The 19237-nt window shown below is 34.1% G+C and overlaps 2 protein-coding genes and 1 long non-coding RNA gene across 3 annotated transcripts; all 3 read right to left on the bottom strand.

Annotated features, from left to right (window-relative positions):
* Positions 1-3040: 3040 nt before the first annotated feature.
* Positions 3041-3983, bottom strand: LOC138138737 (uncharacterized). The gene is made up of 3 exons (XR_011162089.1): positions 3689-3983; positions 3451-3639; positions 3041-3394 (listed from the first exon to the last, which is right to left on the bottom strand). It is a non-coding gene; the product is annotated as an uncharacterized lncRNA (long non-coding RNA).
* A 1552-nt stretch (positions 3984-5535) lies between these two features.
* Positions 5536-6950, bottom strand: LOC138138484 (uncharacterized). The gene is made up of 3 exons (XM_069058453.1): positions 6807-6950; positions 6586-6759; positions 5536-6534 (listed from the first exon to the last, which is right to left on the bottom strand). The coding sequence occupies exons 1-3, from the start codon at positions 6853-6855 to the stop codon at positions 6338-6340; spliced, it is 420 nt and encodes a 139-aa protein (XP_068914554.1). The 5' UTR covers positions 6856-6950; the 3' UTR covers positions 5536-6337.
* Positions 6951-15756: 8806 nt separating this feature from the next.
* Positions 15757-16877, bottom strand: LOC138138596 (uncharacterized). Its single transcript, XM_069058584.1, has 3 exons — positions 16376-16877; positions 16155-16325; positions 15757-16103 (listed from the first exon to the last, which is right to left on the bottom strand). Exons 1-3 carry the CDS (start codon positions 16425-16427, stop codon positions 15877-15879), a joined length of 450 nt encoding a protein of 149 aa, XP_068914685.1. The 5' UTR covers positions 16428-16877; the 3' UTR covers positions 15757-15876.
* Positions 16878-19237: the final 2360 nt, after the last annotated feature.

The following is a 19237-nucleotide window of genomic DNA, read 5'->3' on the forward strand; positions in this document are numbered from 1 at the left end:
CGCGAAAAAAAAAATTAAAGACGAGGAAAGAGCTGGAAGACCAATTTCTGCGTCGACAACAGAACATGTCGATGTTGTTCATGATATGATTTTGGAGGGTCGATGAATAGTTTTGAAACGAATATCTGTGGCTTTGAACATCTCATATGAACTCGTTGTTCACATCATTAACAGTGATTCGTGCATGAGAAAATTATCAGCAAAAGGAATACCCAAATGCCTGAATACTGGTCAACTGCGAATGAGGGTAACAACATTTTGAAAGATTTGCAGTCAATTTGATGAAACGGATGAAACTTGAGTTCATCGTGATGGCTCAGTGACCAAAGAAATGTCAAAAGTATGGAAACATGCTGATTCTCGACCCAAAATGTTTCGCGAGTAGAAGGTGTACCAGAAGAGTTCTTCCTCCATTTCCTGGGATAAAGATGGGGTCATTTTCACTGATTACATGCATCAAGGAAAAGCTGACAAAACGTGGAACGAACTTGTAGAAACACTTTTTGGAAAACTTTTTTTCTCAAGCATTTTGGGTCTTTATCGTACATCTCATCCAATAGGTCTAAAAGCTAATACCTAAATTCTTTGAGAAATATTCAAAGAGTCGCAGAAAATTGATGTTTTGACTCTTCTCTTAATAATACTTCTACCTTTTTCCACGGTTCCTCTATTTCGATCCTTCTTTGAATTCTAGAGAATAAGAATCAATCTATGTTTTACTAACCATGACCAATTATTTTAAGAAAAAGGACAGAGTGTTTGGCATCCAGCTTGCAGACACCCTTTCCCCATATCCACATCCAAATACCTATTAGGAATTAAATGTAGTGCCTTAATATTTTAAGTGTCTTAATTTTCTCAAAGAAAGAAGTGCATTGCACCAATAAACAGAACATAGAATAAGACATTTAAGAAATTTTTTGCACTTACGGTACTAACTTTAGTCCCTTATAACAAGGACTAAAGTGTCTCTTTTAGTCCCTAGAGACATAGTGACATTTCAAATATAAGTTTAGAAAATTTACTGATGTCTATGTTGTGCTTGATATTAATTATTATTATTGCTCTCAACATTGAGTAGTACGACCAAAGTGTGGAAGCACAAAACTTTTTTGATGTTTCGTTAAAATAATCCAATAAAGCGTTTTCACTGTAGTTTTCCATTCCATACACCACTTAACAAAACTTTCATATTGCTTTTCGTAAATTTTTCTGGATTTTTTTGGGTATTAATTCTTCCGTAATCATGGCAGCGGCCTTATCTATATCAAAACTTGTAGATTCACAAAACTTTCATATTGCTTTTCGTAAATTTTTCTGGATTTTTTTGGGTATTAATTCTTCCGTAATCATGGCAGCGGCCTTATCTATATCAAAACTTGTAGATTCACACATTTTCTTATCGATAAAACTTTATGAAGTGACGATTCGTTTCAACACTTAAAATGGCAGTAGGTTGAAAATTTTGTTGACACCGTTGCTATGACGCTACCTACTGCGTAATCCAAATAACACCATGTTCATATAACAAACTCATCAAAATAATTATTATTTAAATTTATATTAGTGGAAAGTGCAAAAAATAGCGTATACCTATGCCTCTGGACTAAAGTGATATTTTATCCCTTACGTGATTATTGGCTCTTGGGCTCTACCAGCCCTCTGGCAATAAACTTCACGTGTAATATATTATCTTATTGAACTGGAAGTTATCAAAGATCTGACGATTGCCCAGGTCGTGTTTGAGTGGTTTACAAAAATTGTAAGAGAATTGATTGTCGAAATAGCTATTAAGACAACAAGGGTTTTATAGACGATTTAAAAATCGAGATCGTAGTTTAAATCAGAGCGACCGCAGGGAGCGAGGATTTAATAGATCGAGATTTTTAAACTATAAAACACGCGTTGTCTTCAAGATTTTTTCTAACACTAACATCTTATCAGAAATTTTAATAAATTCAAAAATTATTCGAGGCGCGTCACAATACACAAAATGCGGAGGTTGCCGTGGGTACTATGGTAATAACATCAACAAATTTGGAAAAAAACAATTTTCGTCGTTGAAATGTGCCAAAACGTTCCAGAAGAAGTAAGAAAAAAGGGGCAATTTGTTACCAATGAAGTCTAAAAGTGCATACGAAAAGGTGTACGTTTCGTTTCAAGGCCGGAACAATAAAAAAAGCATCACGGAGGTAACGGAAGATGTCATTTTGGCTTTTCTTGATATGGGGTAAGCGTGTAGAACTTCATTAAAAGTTAATTCACACTACGGCAAGAATCATTTGAAGAAAATGTAAAGATTGCCAGTTTTCGATGGCCGGGCACGTGCATTGGATGAAACAGCAGAAGTTAAAGAAGAAGATGTTAGGAACAAGAGCACGAAGCTAATGTGGCAGTTCCAATTCAATAATTGTACTTTTCAATTTTGTGATAATTACTGTAAAAATGATGAATAAAATGTTACTTGAATGATGTGTGTGAGCGTATTTTATGACTCTATAAGATACGTTGCTATTGACGACGTGTCTTATAGAGAGAAGCGTATTTTATGGGAAACATAAGGTGTGAGCTCAAATGCACCATGGAAACAGTATAAGATATTAGTGTTAGAAAAAGAGAATTATTTGAATATAATTTCACTGGAAAATCTACTAAATGCTGGTGGGTTTTTGTTTTTGGTTACTAATTATGTGGCAGATGCCAACAGCTGAAAAGTGATGCTTACAGACCATATCGCGTACTTTGCCTCAAACAAAATTGAGGAGGGAATTGAATAAGAAACTGAAGTAAGTGGAAAAAGAAGTTGTAAATTTCGTTTGGGTCCTAAGTTTGGCACATCTTTTTAAAAAGTTTACGTTGTTTAAAGAAAATAATTTCATTTACGTTTCCATTTATTCTTGAGAGAAACAATTTCCGAATTCATTTGTTGTAAACTCTCATCAGAAAAATACCAAAAAACGTTTACCTATTTGATATTTATTTTGTTAAAACATAAACATATTTTTATGAGGTGTTTCGCAGAATCTCTGTTTATGTTTGGATGATTAAAAAACCATCAGTGGATCACGCAGCTTTATTCTTCCACAAATAAAAAGTACCAAACATTGATATCACTTTATTAACAGATTAAACATTTATAATCTATGCGGTGGTATTTACTGGATTTTAGAAGCTTACATAAACGAAGTAAACACCAACAAAAAGACCGTCAAACTGGCGACAGTGGACCTCGGCGCCGAATTGCATCGATCTTCACCGCATTCATCACATTTTATATGTTTCAAAACCCCTAACGTCTTATTATGGCTCTTGTGTACAATACTTTTGAAAACTTCTTTCATTAAAACGCACCCACCCTTAGGCGTACACCCCTTGATCTTAACATCGGTGGCATCTACCAAAAAACAACTCAGAACAAATCAAACAAAATCAACATTACCAAAATCTTACTTGCATGTATTGACACGGTAAAGCAATGTGTCTCTATATGTGACAGTGAAGAAATATCCACAGAATGACTCCGAAGTTTAGTCATTTCGCTCATATAATGGGTGCAATCTTCCACCTTGTGTTTCAGATTTTTCAAGTCACCCTCTTCAACACTCGCCAGGTTGGTGGTGTAACAATTCAAGCTGACAACTGAAACACGCTTTCGAAAATTCTTGCTTTTAACTGGAGGTGTCTGTACCGTTCTTGAGGGTTGCGAGGCCCAAAAACATCAAAGTGGGGTAGTAAAACATTTTCGTTGAGGGTAGCTGCAGAACGACTAATTCTAGGATAGGATAGTATTTGAAAACATCTGATCGAGCTTTCTGCGCAAGAGGAGGTGGGGTCGATGATTCATACCCCCTCGTCGGGGTAAATTTTGAAACGTAAGAGGTGAAAATTTGAATTTATCTGAAATCTGTTTTGCCATATTGATATGTAATTATTCTCTGCGATGTGGAGTTGCACCATCTGGCTGGAAATAGCCTTGCTGGACTTCATCGCCGTGTACTTCATTCAAAAAATATTCGATCAAAAAATATCAGTATAGTTCTATTGGTGATTAATTTCCACGGACATCAAACGTGCGTGTTCAGCCAATCAGAGTGCGTGGTTTCATTCCATCAAAAATGTTTATCGCTATAAAAACATCCTACTACTCTGCCATCTGTCAAAAGTGATTAAAATCGCATGCTACTCTGGTCAGATTCTCAAATTGTTTTTAATAATTCTGTTTTTAATAAATAAATAATTAAAGTTTGTATTCTGAAATTAATCTTGCAAAAAATTATACGACCTAATTTTTTATATCTGATAAACTTCAAAGGTTAAACCCTCGAGCTAAAGCTCTCGGGCCTAACCATAATAAAAATGCCCAAATTCAGCAAGTAAAATTGTCAAAGCAAAAAGTTTTCGTAAAATTGAAAAACTGATCCGAAAAAAAAATTAGGTCTTGTTATTTTATCTTCGATTAAATTTATTACGTGGACTTCCATAACACCCTGTATAGCGTGAATCTTTAGGTTTTACATTAAAAATCACATGCCTGCTGACAAATATCGTTTTTTTTCAGATGTCAGTAAAATATGACATTACACTGCAGGATTGATAATACTAAAGTGTCACTTCATTGCCACGGCATCTAAAGTTATTATGTATAGTGGAACCAGAAATATAGTGTTTTTATGAGGGATGGAGTACATTAACTTGAGAGAGTCAGTTATGGCAGGGCAGTAATCTTCTGGCACTCGTCGCGCGACTGGGCTCTACCTACCCTTGTCTCCGATGGTCCATTTTCAGACGGCTCAAAAACATCTGTCATAGAAGATTTATAACTCTCTTCAAGTTGGTAATAAAAGTGACCCCAAAATTGTAAAAGAAATTATCGACAAGAGTCCATAAAAACACTATATTTCTGGTTCCACTATATCTCCGCTGACGAGCGGCAGATAAAGTAAACTAGGTAAATCAAACTACCAGCCTCAGCACATAAAACTTCATTTTTGCTCCTAATAACATAATAATACTAGGAGCAAATTGAGGTAAAAAAATTTTTTAATTACTTTTAGTCTTCTACGTTGTCCCACAACTTCGTAGGTAAAATTTCGGCACATTTTAAAAATACACCCTGTATATCATATTTTATAAAACGTACACCAATGCGGTTTTGTTGTTTTAAAGCATATTTCCTAGAGGTTACTTCGCATTGGCGTACATTTTATAAAACATGATATACAGGGTGTATTTTTAAAATTTGCCGAAACTTTACCTACGAGGTTGTGGGACAACGTAGAAGACTAAAAGCAGTTAAAAAAAATTTTACCTCAAAAATTAAATGTCAATTTATTTTTTGACATAGAATTTTTTAAATATTTTTTCCGAGTTCTACATGAAGCCAGTAGCTCGCGGTTAAAGTTTGGCAGGACATTTACCTAACACCCTGTATACTTATACAGAACTATCGCAATGAAAGATTATGCAGTTGTCTGTTTGCAGTTTTATTCGGAAGGAAACATTGTAAGACAAAATACCCCAATAAATAAAAAAATATTAGAATCTAACAGCAACTTTATTTAAAATAAATTCAATTGACAAGTGTAACATTTAAATTATGAAACTAGACATTTGTACTTTGCCGACTAATATTATTTTAAGCGATCAGTCCGCAATGTATAATGCGACGTGTTACGTCATGGCGTTAGTATAGTTTACAGAATCTATAAATACAACAAATCATAAAGACTTCATAAAATAAACGGGAGAGTTTAGTGTTTTTTACAATCTTGAAAAAGAAAAAAATTGTGCTCGTCACGCAAACTAGGACTTATCGCTATTTAATTGAACAAAATAAACTTCAAGTAAAAAATCTAAGCAGGTGTAAAAATGTTCACAAAAAGCAGATAAATTCCAAGGATCATCGAGTTAATTCTCGATAAAAGGCACTTTACAATTCCTGCTCCTGTTTTGAAATTAGTGTAAGCCAGTTTAGAACTGGCCTCTTGGACGTGAGAATTTTACAAGGATAGTTATTTATAAAAGCCTAAAACACCCACTAGCATTGAGAAAAAAGTGTACGTTGTGGCACAAAAATAAACCTTCAACAAAAAAGCACTACTCCGACAGTGATTTTACTCTACTAAAGCTCACACCTCACCACTGGATCCGCCTCTGGAACTGTAATAATGTCACGGCCTTTGCCCATTTGGAGGTCACTATACCACTACGCTTCAATTAAGGATGTGTCATGTCTAAATTGATACTTTGGAGGACAGTTAAAATTAATTGGAGATTCCATGGTCGTCCATTTTTTTATGGACAAACGGGGTGATTGTCGACAAACCTTTGGGGAAGATTACAACAGCAGGACTAGTCCTGCCAGAGCGCCCACCACCACCCCGAAGACGCTAAGTCCCTGCGCCGAGTTGCATTTATCATCCATGCATTCGTAGCACTCGGTCTTCGTGCTCTTGAGAAGCTCGTTGAAAAGCGACTTCAAAATGCCGCAGCCGCCCTCCGGGATGCACCCCTTGACCGCCGACGTCATGTCACCTGCCCGTCACAACAATAGAATTAAGGGAAAAGAGACCGGCGGGAGGGTACCTTCAGTGGCGACCACTTTGTAGCAGCGGTAGTTGGGAACCCCGGAGACCCGGTTGGGGAGCGAGTTCATCTCCATAACGTTTCGAATGTTGGTGGAGCACTCCTCGACGTTGGTGACGAGGTGGCCGGACTGCATGGCCTTGATGTCGGTGGCATGGCATCGCAGCCCCACGGCTGAAAAGAGGAAGTGAGGGGAGTTTCCCGATTGGGGGTTGGTTTACCGTTTTCGATGCAGACGAGGCAGAGGAGGACCACGACGAGGTGTCTCATTTTGCTGCTTGTGGGGACGACAGCTGTCGCGCAACTAAAAGTGAAGACTAGAATCGCAAAAACATAAATCAACAGGATCGTGGTTTTCGGTGCGCAGACCATAATATGTTAATCCCAGATCGAGTCAAGGCAAAATTCTTCGAAAATTTCATGTTTAGTCTGCAAAAAGTGGACAATGACGACGACGAGTTACGTAATACGCATCTCAGATGTGATGGACAATAAAAACCTTAGAGGTGGACACCTACGTATTAATTAGGTGGTTTCTTCAAAAATTATTAATTGTATCGCTGTTTTGCGAAGACGGTAACGAGGGCCACTTAAGGATTATTTGTCTGGGAAACTACCATTAATAATTTTAAATAAATTATGTGGCGGGAAGACCAGACACGGTGATAAAAATAGGTCAGTGAAATCTTTGCTGGCAGATGTTTTAGTAATTTTTAGCAGCGTCCTCTTTATTTTATAGGAAAGAATTCATAGCGTTTATTTTATTTTTTACTTTACTTATTATTATTATCCATTGAACTTCGGTATTATGGGTTTTGCTACCAAGTAATTATTATCTTGCGACCCACGACGCATCCGGTGACACGGCATTCAGGTCGGATTAATTTATCAAGTTTTAGGATGTACAGGTGTCTCAGAGTTGCAAAAAAGCTTCATAACTTGTTTGTTATTAAAGATATCAACTTCTTCTATATGATAACTACACTTCTACGAGTACTGCATATTCAGAAAATATTGTGGTTTATACAGGGTGCGTCCTAAAAAACGCCGCAAGCCATATCTCCGTTATTTATGGCTCGATTTAAATAAAACAAAAACTGTAATAAATTAATTTTAAAACACTATAAGCACAATATAGACTCTTTTTTTTTCAAAAAGTCATTAAAGGTAAGATGAATGTCAACTTTTTTTTTCAAATAGCTTAGTATACAGGGTGTATCAAAACGACCGCACCAATTTCTTGTAACCGTATAAAGTAGAGTTAGAGGAACGTGAAAAAAATAATAAAAAAAATTTCCTGATGCGTTTTTGTTTTTTCTTATTTTTCCAGGTTTTGATTTCTTTTGTTGACATTTAAAGTACATACATGATTAATTGACTAAGACTTAATCAAAAATTGTGTAACAAAAATTTAAAATTTCGCATTTAAAAAAATCAAATGGACTAAAAGAAAAATAATTTAATTAGTGAATGTTATAACAATTGAATGAATACTATGTTTAAAATAATTGGAACAAAAAAAGAATTTTTTCCAAGAAAATTAAGCTGTTAAAAAATTGTTTTAAATTTTTTTATGTTCTATCCACTCTATTCTGTACAACTGCTAGTAGTTGGTGCGTTCGTTTTGAATCACTCTGTATTTTTTTATTTCGATTTTGAAAGAGTTTGTTTTTCTGAATCCAACGATATGCCACATGTTAGAATGCATTTAACAGTAACCGCGAAAATAAATAAATAAAATAGCATTATTGGAAATTTTTTCTTCGAAAAAAATCAGATATACTATGGAAAACAATCCTAAATGCAATAACAATACTTTCTGAAGATAAAAAAAAATAATAATATGACAGAACATGTAATAAGTATTGCGTTTAGGATTGTTTTCCATAGTATACGTGATTTTTTTCGAACAAAAAATTTCCAATAATGCTATTTTATTTGTTTATTTATTCTAACATGTGGCATATTGTTGGATTCAGAAAAATAATCTCTTCCAAAAGCAGAATAAAAAAATATACCAAGCTTTTTGAAAAAACAAAGTTGACTATTATCTGACCTTGAATGACTTTTTGAAAAAAAAAATTATCTACATCGTGCCTATAGTGTTTTTAAAATGATTTATTCCAGTTTTTGTTTTTATTTAAATCGAGCCATAAATAACGGAGATATGGCTTGCGGCGGTTTTTAGGACGCACCCTGTATACAGGGTGATTTACGAGGAATAATGAGCCCGATTGAATAGAAAATGCAACCCGCAATTCATCAGGAGAAAAAGCCGGACATTTACCGCTTCGATGTCCGGCTTTTTGTTCCAATGTATTGTGGGTTGCATTTTCTATTCCATCGGGCTCATTATTCCTCGTAAATCACCCTGTATAGTCCCAATATTTTAAAAAACCTAAAGTTATGTTTTATTAAATAGAACCTACCCAGTTTGATTTCATTTTTGGATTCAATGCTAAATTGTGAATCAAATCTACACAGGTCGTTTTTGATCAGTGGCGCTTTTTTTACCAGAATTCCGAATTGCAGGGATCCCTTCGAAAATTCGTACTTTCCAAATAGTTGCACATAAATTAAAATAATTGATGCTGTTTGATTCCAGAATGTTTGCCGCATCTGTTAAATGTTTACTTAATAACGTGCTCAGTCGCATATGCCTACTGCGATTTTTTAAATATAACAAACTAAAAATGTCAAAAACTCATTTTTTTCAAATGGTACCCCGCATTTATTATTGCACTGATCGAAAGCTTTTTTGACAAGCTTTCCAACGGTGTAGGGCTTGTATAGTCAAATATGAAAATCTAGGGTGCTATCTTAATATCACTAAAAGTCACTAAAATAATTAAATGTTTAATTGTTAAACACTGTTTTGTTGGTTGATTCATCTTTATGGAGTGACCATATTGTGTGATTATCTTTTGTTAGGCCTACTAGATTTTTGTATTGTCTTTTTAACAGAAAAATTGCACCAAATTTAGGGATTTTAGAATAGCACCCTAGATTTTCAGATTCGACTATACAAAACTTATATTCTTCAAAAGCTTGTCAAAAAAGCTTTCGACCAGTGCAATAATAAATACGGTGTGCGATTTGAAAAAAAATGAGTTTTTGACATTTTTAGTTCGTGATGTTTAAAAAATCGCAGTAGGCATATGCGGTTGAGCAGGTTATTGAGTAAACACTCAGCAGATGCTGCAAACATTCAGAAATCAAACAACGACAATCATTTTAATTTATGTGGAACGATTTGGAAGGTACGAATTTTCGAAGGGACCCTTGCAATTCGAAATTCTGGTAAAAAAAAGCGCCACTGATCAAAAACGATGGCAGATACGTAAAAACGACCTGTATAAATTTGATACATAATTTAGCATAGAATTCAAAAATAAAATCAAACTGGGTAGGTTCCGCTTAAAAAAACATAACTTTAGTGTTTTTAAAATATTGAGACACGCTGTATATATACCGCAATATTTTCCGAATGTGCAGTAGAAGAGTCGCTATCATCTAGAAAAAAGTAAAAGTTGATATCTTTAATAACAAACAAGTTATGGAGCTTTTTCGTAACTGTGGGACACCTGTATATTTGCTTTTTGAGCCAAACGTGTGCAGTTAATCAAGTTGTTCAAGTACAAGAAAGTACTTCCTGGGTAAAGTCCTATAGTTGTGCAATTTTTTCTTGCTTGGTTTTGTTACAAGGTGATCAAAAAGAAAACAAATCAGAGCAGGCGTTGCAAATTATCGGTCACGTCGTAAAGGAATTCTATGCAAATCAGTGTTGAATGCATGGGCGTACACAATTTGTGGTCTCAAACGCCGCTTTGGATAAAATAAATAAGAGCGACATTTTACATTCGTAAGAATGTGTGATTTATCAGGTTTATTGCTAAACTCGACGCCACTGGTAAGCAGATTTTTCCTGAAATGTCAAAGAAACGTCAATTTTAAAGCAATGGTGCGCTGTGTTAACCTAAAAAACAACTTTTCGATTTCGGGAAAATTTACAGACGTTTACAATAATTGTAAGCAACAATTATGTATGATTTGACTGTAATTGAATATAACGAGTTGTTGATTGAGTTTTAAATGGGATAATTTGATTTTTTTTTAAATTTTAATGTTAAATCCAATAATCCATAGAACTATTAAGTATATCTGATAATGGATTAATGGCCAAAACAAACTACGTAGAAAGAATTTAGAGAGTCACCTTGAAAATTCCCTCTTGTTTTTGGAATTGGGTTTGATTTCATATTTTTATTTTCAACATTTACATTGAAAACATTTTGTCTTCTTTTCATTCTATATTCTAAAAATATTATTCATATGGGATGAATTTTATGAATTTCCAATATTTTAATGAGCCACGAATGTGATACTGAATCGTATGCGTTCTTGCAGGCTGTGTAAATATTATGTTTGTTCCTTCTATCCTGCTCCAATATTATGGAGTGATCCTTGATACAATTTTTTCCTCATTAATTATTATCTGAGAATAAAACATTTTTCTAAGATACGAAGTCAATATTTTGTACATACAAAAGTACAAAATGTTACACAGCAATTTCCCATATCAATATTAACCCGAAATCGTAATCAAACTTTCTTTTTTATGGGTCTGTATCGTTTTGCAGGGGTTTAGATTATTGTAAAAGTGGCAACATTCTATACAGAAGATGATAATTGATAATAATAAGCAGCAGCACTCAGAGCAACCATTTTGTTGTACTGTAACGATCTATACACTGCAAATTGTAAGGTAAAGCGATGTTGCCAAATGTAAATTTAAAAAATTAAATAAAACGACCGTTTAGAAAGCCTGGTAAAAGAAGGAAAACTGTTTTTTTAATGAAACATGAAGAAGGCATTTTGTTAGTTAGGTTTGTGGAGAAAAATAATAATCTCTCGACTCACTCACTTGAACCAAAGAAAAAAAAACTGTTAGAGATGATCTGGGATCTCTGCTACTCGTACTTCGGGTTTGGTTTGCAGTCGGTGGGTTTTGTTTCGTTCGTTGCTTCGTTAGGTTCTTCTTCTTCTTTTCACGGGGAGTTTAGATGTTTGATTGTTTATTAAGCACTAGTACGTGGGTGATTATTAGCTATTGACTGTTTATACATCAATTGTTTCTACTAATTGTGCTTCTGGAATGAATGAGGTGGGTATTTATACCAGTAGAATGTGGCGGTGAAACATAATGTTGTTTTAAAATGAAATTAATGATGATTCTGACCTTACATTTACGAACTAATATACTTGACTAAATTTAAACAGTTTCTATACCGGGTTATTCACGAGAGACTTCCGATGAAAATTTCGTTATATGCAACCCAAAATACAAGAAACCCCTAGAACTTGATATTTTGTTTAATTCGAAATAAGTTAGCAATCCAAGTAGCTTGGCGAATAAGATTAATCATGACACTTTCTCTTTACTGAGGTTATGAACAAAAGTTAATCTAAATGTGAAAACTAACATGACAGACAACAAGGGCCAGCAATAGGTGATTTAAGTATTACTTTTTATAAATTTAGGGAGCTAGAAGCTTCTGTTGTTTTTTTTTAATCGAAGAACCACCAACACCGCAAAAATTTAGGAAGCTAGAAGCTTCTGTTATTTTTTTTTAATCGAAGAAACACCAATACCGCAATTTACACTCAAAATAGAGCTGGCAACATTGTACACTTGTCATAACATAAAAATTGAGGTTATGTAGAGATATTAGTAGCGTAGCATTTTAATAATGTTAACAACAACTAATAACAACTATATACCATTCACGATGTTTTGGCATAAGGGGAGGCTATGATTTCATTTTTTAACGTTGGATACATGTTTGATTTCTGTCATCTCTGCTGTCACTAAAGTGCCTGACATGCGGACCTATCAAAATGAACGTAACATGTTGCCGAATTTACCGTAATCATAATTAAGCGACTTTAAAACGTATTGATGGTGTTTGTATTAGACTGCAGAACATATTTTCAGTAAGTTACAATGAAGTCAAGTTCTTTTTGTGTATAAACTGAATCGTAGGTGAGTACAAGATAAATATGTAGCACGGATAGTGAAGGAAGAAACAACGACCCAATTGAAATGGCACAGGGGTTTTGTAAGACCTATTATTACTTTGCGATAGAGTTGTGAATTTATGGCTTGAGTCTATTTTGAAATGTACTCCTGAAATTTGAAATTTATTTCGGAAGATTGGGCAAAATTAATGGAAAATCTTTCATTTGAAAACGTTCTTCCTTTAATAATTTCATTAAGAGAAGGTAATGATGATTCAGAATTTTCTAATGAAATTATGGAAGTTGAATAGTTTTGTTCTTTCTTGTCATGGACGATGGTTGTGTAAATATGTTGCAGAAATATTCGAATAAAGTAAAGCTTAATAAGTAGGTACAAGATTTTATACAATCTAGTTCTAGGAATGTTTTGGTTAAAATGAAAAATACATTGAGAAGTTACTAACTGGTTGGTTAAGACACTGTATAGGTGGGTTATCTAAGTGGTGCATAAATTAACAGGAGCCACTTCGTGTTCCGGTCCCGGTCCCTCTATTCTGTAGTCTGTTCAAGTCAGTTTCCTGTTTTGTTAAATTGGATTAAAAATATGTGAGTATTGTTCTATTGCAAACTAGTAAAACTGACAACAATGCACTAGACAATGACGCAGTTTATAACCTCAAACTTAGAAAAACATAACCTAATTCAACAGACAGCTTTACTGCCAACTTAAATGCACTTTTTCCATGGCCTCCCCTTATGCCAAAACATCGTGAATGGCATATAATTTGAGAGTTTAATAAATGATATTAAAAATGACAGGCGTCGGCAGGTGTAGCCAATAGATATAATTAAATTCCCTAAATTTAGTAAGATTTTATTATTGCAAATTTAAATCAACAGATCGTGGTTCTTTGATTAAAAAAAAAACATAAAATATGACATTGTTCATAGCGTGACATAGCAAAACCGTTGTGGCTGCATAGTCCACGATAAAATATGTTCTCAAAGAAGCACATGAAGAGAAGCTCATTTGACACCTGACCCTTAGCACCGGATGCGTGTTTAAATGCACATTCGTTGGTCATTATGTGAATTGTTTTATTAGTTTAGTGCATACCTTCCTCCCCTTAGTTTGAAACATCTGATTATATTGCTCTTTAGTACGTGATACTTAACCTACCTGGGGACCTTTACTCGATGGAAAATCAATACTCACTAAATACATTTTATAAAATAATTTTTCAAGCATTTTTACATCCTCGAGCTTTGCTTGTTCCAAATTTGCATATTCATTAACCACAAACACTAATTTTAAAAATTTACGAAATCCTAATTAGTTAGAACCTCCCAAATTGGGCTTGGCAGGTCATTTTCGTTATGGAAATGACCGCACCCTTTTACGATCCCAATAACAAATCCTATCCACTGCTCCTAAAACTCGTCAAGCTCCAATAACAAGATTCAGAAATTACTTTAAAAGTTTATTAATACAATTTGTATAACATGTTTTTAATTTTTGGAAAGAAATAATAATTAACATACACACATACACACCTACATAACATGTAAACAGGTATTATTGATTTTATATATTTTTTTATATAAAATACTAGGTATTATGCGTTCAAATGAAAACCTGGGCTGAGTGGGCGTTGAAAAAAATAAACCATTTGGAACAGTGTAAAGTTTGAATTTCCCGCCTTTCTCACCGTTTGACACGAATGATATTAATGACATGTTTGTTTTTAACAAAGGGTGTCCTTAGATATCTGCTTCGAGAATAGGAATCGCTAGTTATTCTGTTTTTAATGTAAAACATTGCAAAGAAAGAAAAAACGGAAAGATTTTTTGTTCATAAATTTTAGGTTAGCTGTCAACCTGCTATAATTGCATCTGTCAATTTACAATTGACGGTTTCCAACGCCTTCCCAGCCCAGGATTTCATTTGAACCCCCAATACTAAAAACACAGTTGAATAACAATAACTTTTTTTTACATTTAGTACCTATTGTTTTAAATATATTTACATTTTCGTGTATAAATTAGAGAATAATTAATTATTTCAGAACCTCAAAATGCTTGTTTTTAAACAGCTTTTAAAATTTCAAATCTATACGATGCAAAAACATAAAATAAATAGGAGTATCTATTAAATTAGTGAAAGTTATAAAATTAACATTAACTTGGGAAACAATATAATTTGTGTGGAAGGCGAGGCAATCTTGAATAGGTACATATTTTGAATAAAATTACAACCCACTTTTTTTAATAAAGCAAAGTAGAGTATACTAGTGTAGGGATAAGATAAAAATAACTGATAATAAATTTAATTATGAAAATATATTTTGCTCAATGTAATAGTTATTTATGTAACAAGTTAGTAAAGTAAATCTTTTTTTACGAGAAGGAAAATTTGCCGCACGAGTGAAGCGAGTGCACAAATTCCCCGAGTAAAAAAAAAGACATGTAATTTAATATCGAAACGAATCGTGAATTAGTGGTATGGCAATCATTTTTATATTTATGTCTTTCGTTGGTTAGATTTGTCCTAATTTTCTGAATGAAACATGAGTTAAATACAGGGTGTTTCTGAAATAGGTGCATTAATTTTAACTGGTAATAGAACTCATCAAAAGGAACAACTTTTCTCTTTGCCATTTTTGCGAAAAACGTTGCGTAATGGCTTAAAAAACTAGGAAAGATTTTCCTAAAACCGTTCATATCTCCAAAACTAAGCTACCTAAAAACGTGAAACAACCAGATTCTTACGAAGTGGATTTTTTGCTATACCGGCAGATTTATTTGAATTTCGATTTCGACGTTAAAACATGTTTTCTGGATGAAAATGGATGTTTTTTTCATATTAGCGCTGATCTCAATTAGCCATTGCAGTATTTAGTGGCGTAGGGCTATTTTAGTGAAAAATCTCTCCAATTTTTTTTTGGAATTAAACATCGTTTTTCGGCAAAATGGTAGATAGAAAAGTTGTTCCTTTTGACGAGTTCTATTACCAGTTAAAATTAATGCACCTATTTCAGAAACACCCTGTATATTCTTTTTTTTCATTCATCTGCTTCTTCTCGATCATCCTTTTCAACACTTCCCGTCCATCTTCACTCCAAATCTAAGTTTAAAATTTTAATCCACCCAATCTCAGGTTTTCTAAAAAAATCTTTATTAACAAAAATAAATTACAATACAGAGTACAATTGTTGTGATTTTTCTTGCAGTGATGATGGTGGTTGATTTGACACAAATGACCGTGAAAACTGCCTAAGCTCGCATACTAACAAGGACCAAGGCAACAACACCCAAAGCTCTGACGTCGACTCGTCCTGTCGAATTGCAGTTATCCCCCTCGCACTCGTAACACTTCGTATCCTCGAACAGATACCCTCCGCTCTCGCCCAATCTAGTTCTATTTCTGACAGCGTTGTTTAGCACCTCGCAGTAACCCACCGGGATGCAGCCTTTCAGTTCGAGCCTGTTGCCTTTGGGATCTTGTGATCAGAGAGTCAAAATGAGCTTACACAGACTGTTTAACTATATACCTGTCCCCGTTATTTTGAAGCAGCTGATCGGCCCCTCTTCTGGTAACGAAATCGGCACGAGCAGTGTATTTGTAAATTGGTCGTTGCAGTTCTTCACCTTGTGGGTCTTGTTGAGCAGGCCGCTCCGAGGGCTTTCTCCGATTTCGGAGACGTAGCAGGACGAGGCGAGGGCTAAAAACGACAAAGAAAATTGTTTTCGTCGGTGCGGATGCGAGATTTACCATGTGGGATGGTGACAGCGACCAGAACCAACAAAAATAGGTGTTTCCACATTTTCGCGGGCTGCAAGCTGGGAAGTCTGCGCACTACTAAGTTAATAATGGAAAATTTTCATCTTACACTTGTGGCACGCATTGCATGTGGTCAGCGTTGCTTAAGTTAAGGTTAATTAGTTGCGAATGTCATTCATTTTCGCCTATAATGGGTATTGATCGCTGCGATGGGATAGGCTTGTGCAATTACACCTTGTTTGTAGTGGATATGTGGTATGGTTGATCTGAATGCGTAATGGAAAATCTATCTATACCGCGTTTGTTTTAAAATGGGATGAAAAATACGTTGCTGGTTTTCACAATGGAGACCATTCTTTAAAAGTCTCTAATAACAAAGAAATAGTCATTTTGTAATTAGGGGTGCATTATTTCAAAAACCTTGACTCTTTGGTAATTCTTTCTGCTTTTTTCAAACAAGTCTCCAATGTGGCCTCTCACAGAGCAACAATTTTATAATTCTTAAAGCAAGTAATAGACGTAAATATACAATTTGTTGGAAATATGAGCTATAGTAAAAATGTTTTAGATGTAAAATAGCTATTTTCAATACAAGTGAGCAAAGTAGTGCATTTAATCACGAGGACGGAAGTTGGGCGTCCGAGCCGTAGGCGAGGGTCCCAACCGGACAAGTGATCAAATGCACATTTGCTCATGCGTGTTGAATCTGATTTCTTCCGTGATCATAAATTACAGTCGCGGAATCGAAATTTCGGGCACCATTTTTTGGTCACTTTTTGAATTTTGAGTTAATTGCAGTGAGTGTAATTAAATCATCGCTTTCACCTGCTACCTACCCCATATTATGCCGCAAATCACTATTTTTTAATGTAAATAAATCAAAATGACAAAAACATGATAAGAGTAAAAATGAGGTTATATTAACGTAAACTGTACATGTCTATCCTATCATTATCTAAAATTAGCCCAACAGGGAATTCACAACAAAACGTGGATCAACAAAATTCCAAACAAAAGAGGTTATGTGTTATCGAAATATGTAACAGGTTAAAAATTTAAATAAGTCAAATTAAAAATTTAATTATTTAATATTCAGAAAGTATTTTAAAAAGAGAAAAAAAAACTTTCAGTACAACATATTTAGCGCCCTCTATCGACAAACTCGCAAAACATTACATTTTGCTCACTAGTGAGAAAATATTTTTTCCTCACTAGTGATTCAATTGCCATCTTTGCTTACTGTTTTCAGTGAGCAAAGACTACTGAAACTGAATGATCATGGAAAAAATATTTTACTAGCAGTTTAAAAAAAAACTTTATTTCAGACACGATTTGTTTTTTATGTTAATGCGATTTTTCAATGTTAGCTAATGTAAATGTGGTTCTACATGAGTGAAATACTATTTTGTTTAAGTTGGATGAATCGCAAACATCATATAATTCTAGTCGAACAAAGATATTGATCTGGCAATTGGCAAGGTCGTGTCCAATTAAGCTTTATTTGTGGATGTAGCAGATGTAAACCTCATTTTAAAAGTGATTTTGAAAACAGTTTACATGGTAAAAGATGCAATAATAATTATTTTTTCATGAATTAATTTTCAATTTTCCACCAACATTGCATTCCACGTTAGAAATACAACCGGCAACACTGTTTGGTGAAAAATGCGTCAGGTTATATTTGTGAGGTTAGAAGAAAAGAAAAGAACGAAAACCTTGTTTAATGAGGATTTTTCAAGTAAATTACATTGTTTGCGAATCATGTTTATAAAATAATTGTATTGCCAACTTTGCTTATAACAATCCCCAATTTAGAAATATTATTATTTCGTCAACAGGTGGTGTAAATTTTGAATTGAAACAGACTATACTTTCATAAACAACGAAAGTTATTTTAGTCTGCCAATGATTATCTCACTGTTGTGGTTTTGATTTGCACATATTTATGCCGATTTCTATTTATATTTTAATCAGCAAGCTCTAATTGATGTTTTATCGCAAGAAAATAATTCCTTTCAGAACATTTTAAAAATAAAATTGTTTGATTTTTTTTTAATTGGAACACTAAAGCAAAAAATGTTGTTTTTGTAAAATCGTATCAAAATGAAGTCATTTATACAGTAATTTGCGTGCGTTAATAATGCCTTTTGCGCCCTAAGGCCTAAAAGAACAACAATTAGTTTTAATAGCTAATTTATTTGTTGCATCACATTGGCAACCAACAATATAACTCTTGATTTTTGAGAACGAATCATGTCATTTAATTTTTCAAAGCTGTAAGGTGGATTTAAATGATTTTACAAAAACTAATGTATGACATTATGTAAAGTCAGTATATGAGTGTTATTAACTTGCTGACATTTATATTATCAGTTGTGTTAAATCATCCAAATTATCAATCAACCTAGACTAAAGCGTATTATTTAGGTAAAGCCAGAGATAGAAATCATGATGAGTTAAGTCACATGAACGCGGGGGTTTGATCTATCTCGATTGATTAATTGATCATCAAAAAATTGTTTTAGTGCATCCAAACTGTCTCGAGTACAATGAGGTGTTGCTCCATCTTGCTGAAAATATCCTTCTTACAGCTCATCATCGAGCAATTCCTCAAAAAATGGTTGTATGCTTTTCTCCGGCGGCGGTTGTTACCTAAAATCATCATCTTAATTTCGTTTTCTTGCAACGTGGATTATTACTCACACACCAAGTTTTTCCGGGAGTAAAAAGTTCTCACCGTCCTAGTGTAGGCTTTCTGCATTCACCTATCTTGTCTCATACAACCAAGCTTCATCAGTAAAAAAGGTTTATTTAGGGTTGCAGCACAAAACTGAAGCTCTTGTGCCAAATCAG

The sequence above is a fragment of the Tenebrio molitor genome, chromosome 9 (genome assembly GCF_963966145.1).
Source record: "Tenebrio molitor chromosome 9, icTenMoli1.1, whole genome shotgun sequence".
Classification (NCBI taxonomy): Eukaryota; Metazoa; Arthropoda; class Insecta; order Coleoptera; family Tenebrionidae; genus Tenebrio; species Tenebrio molitor.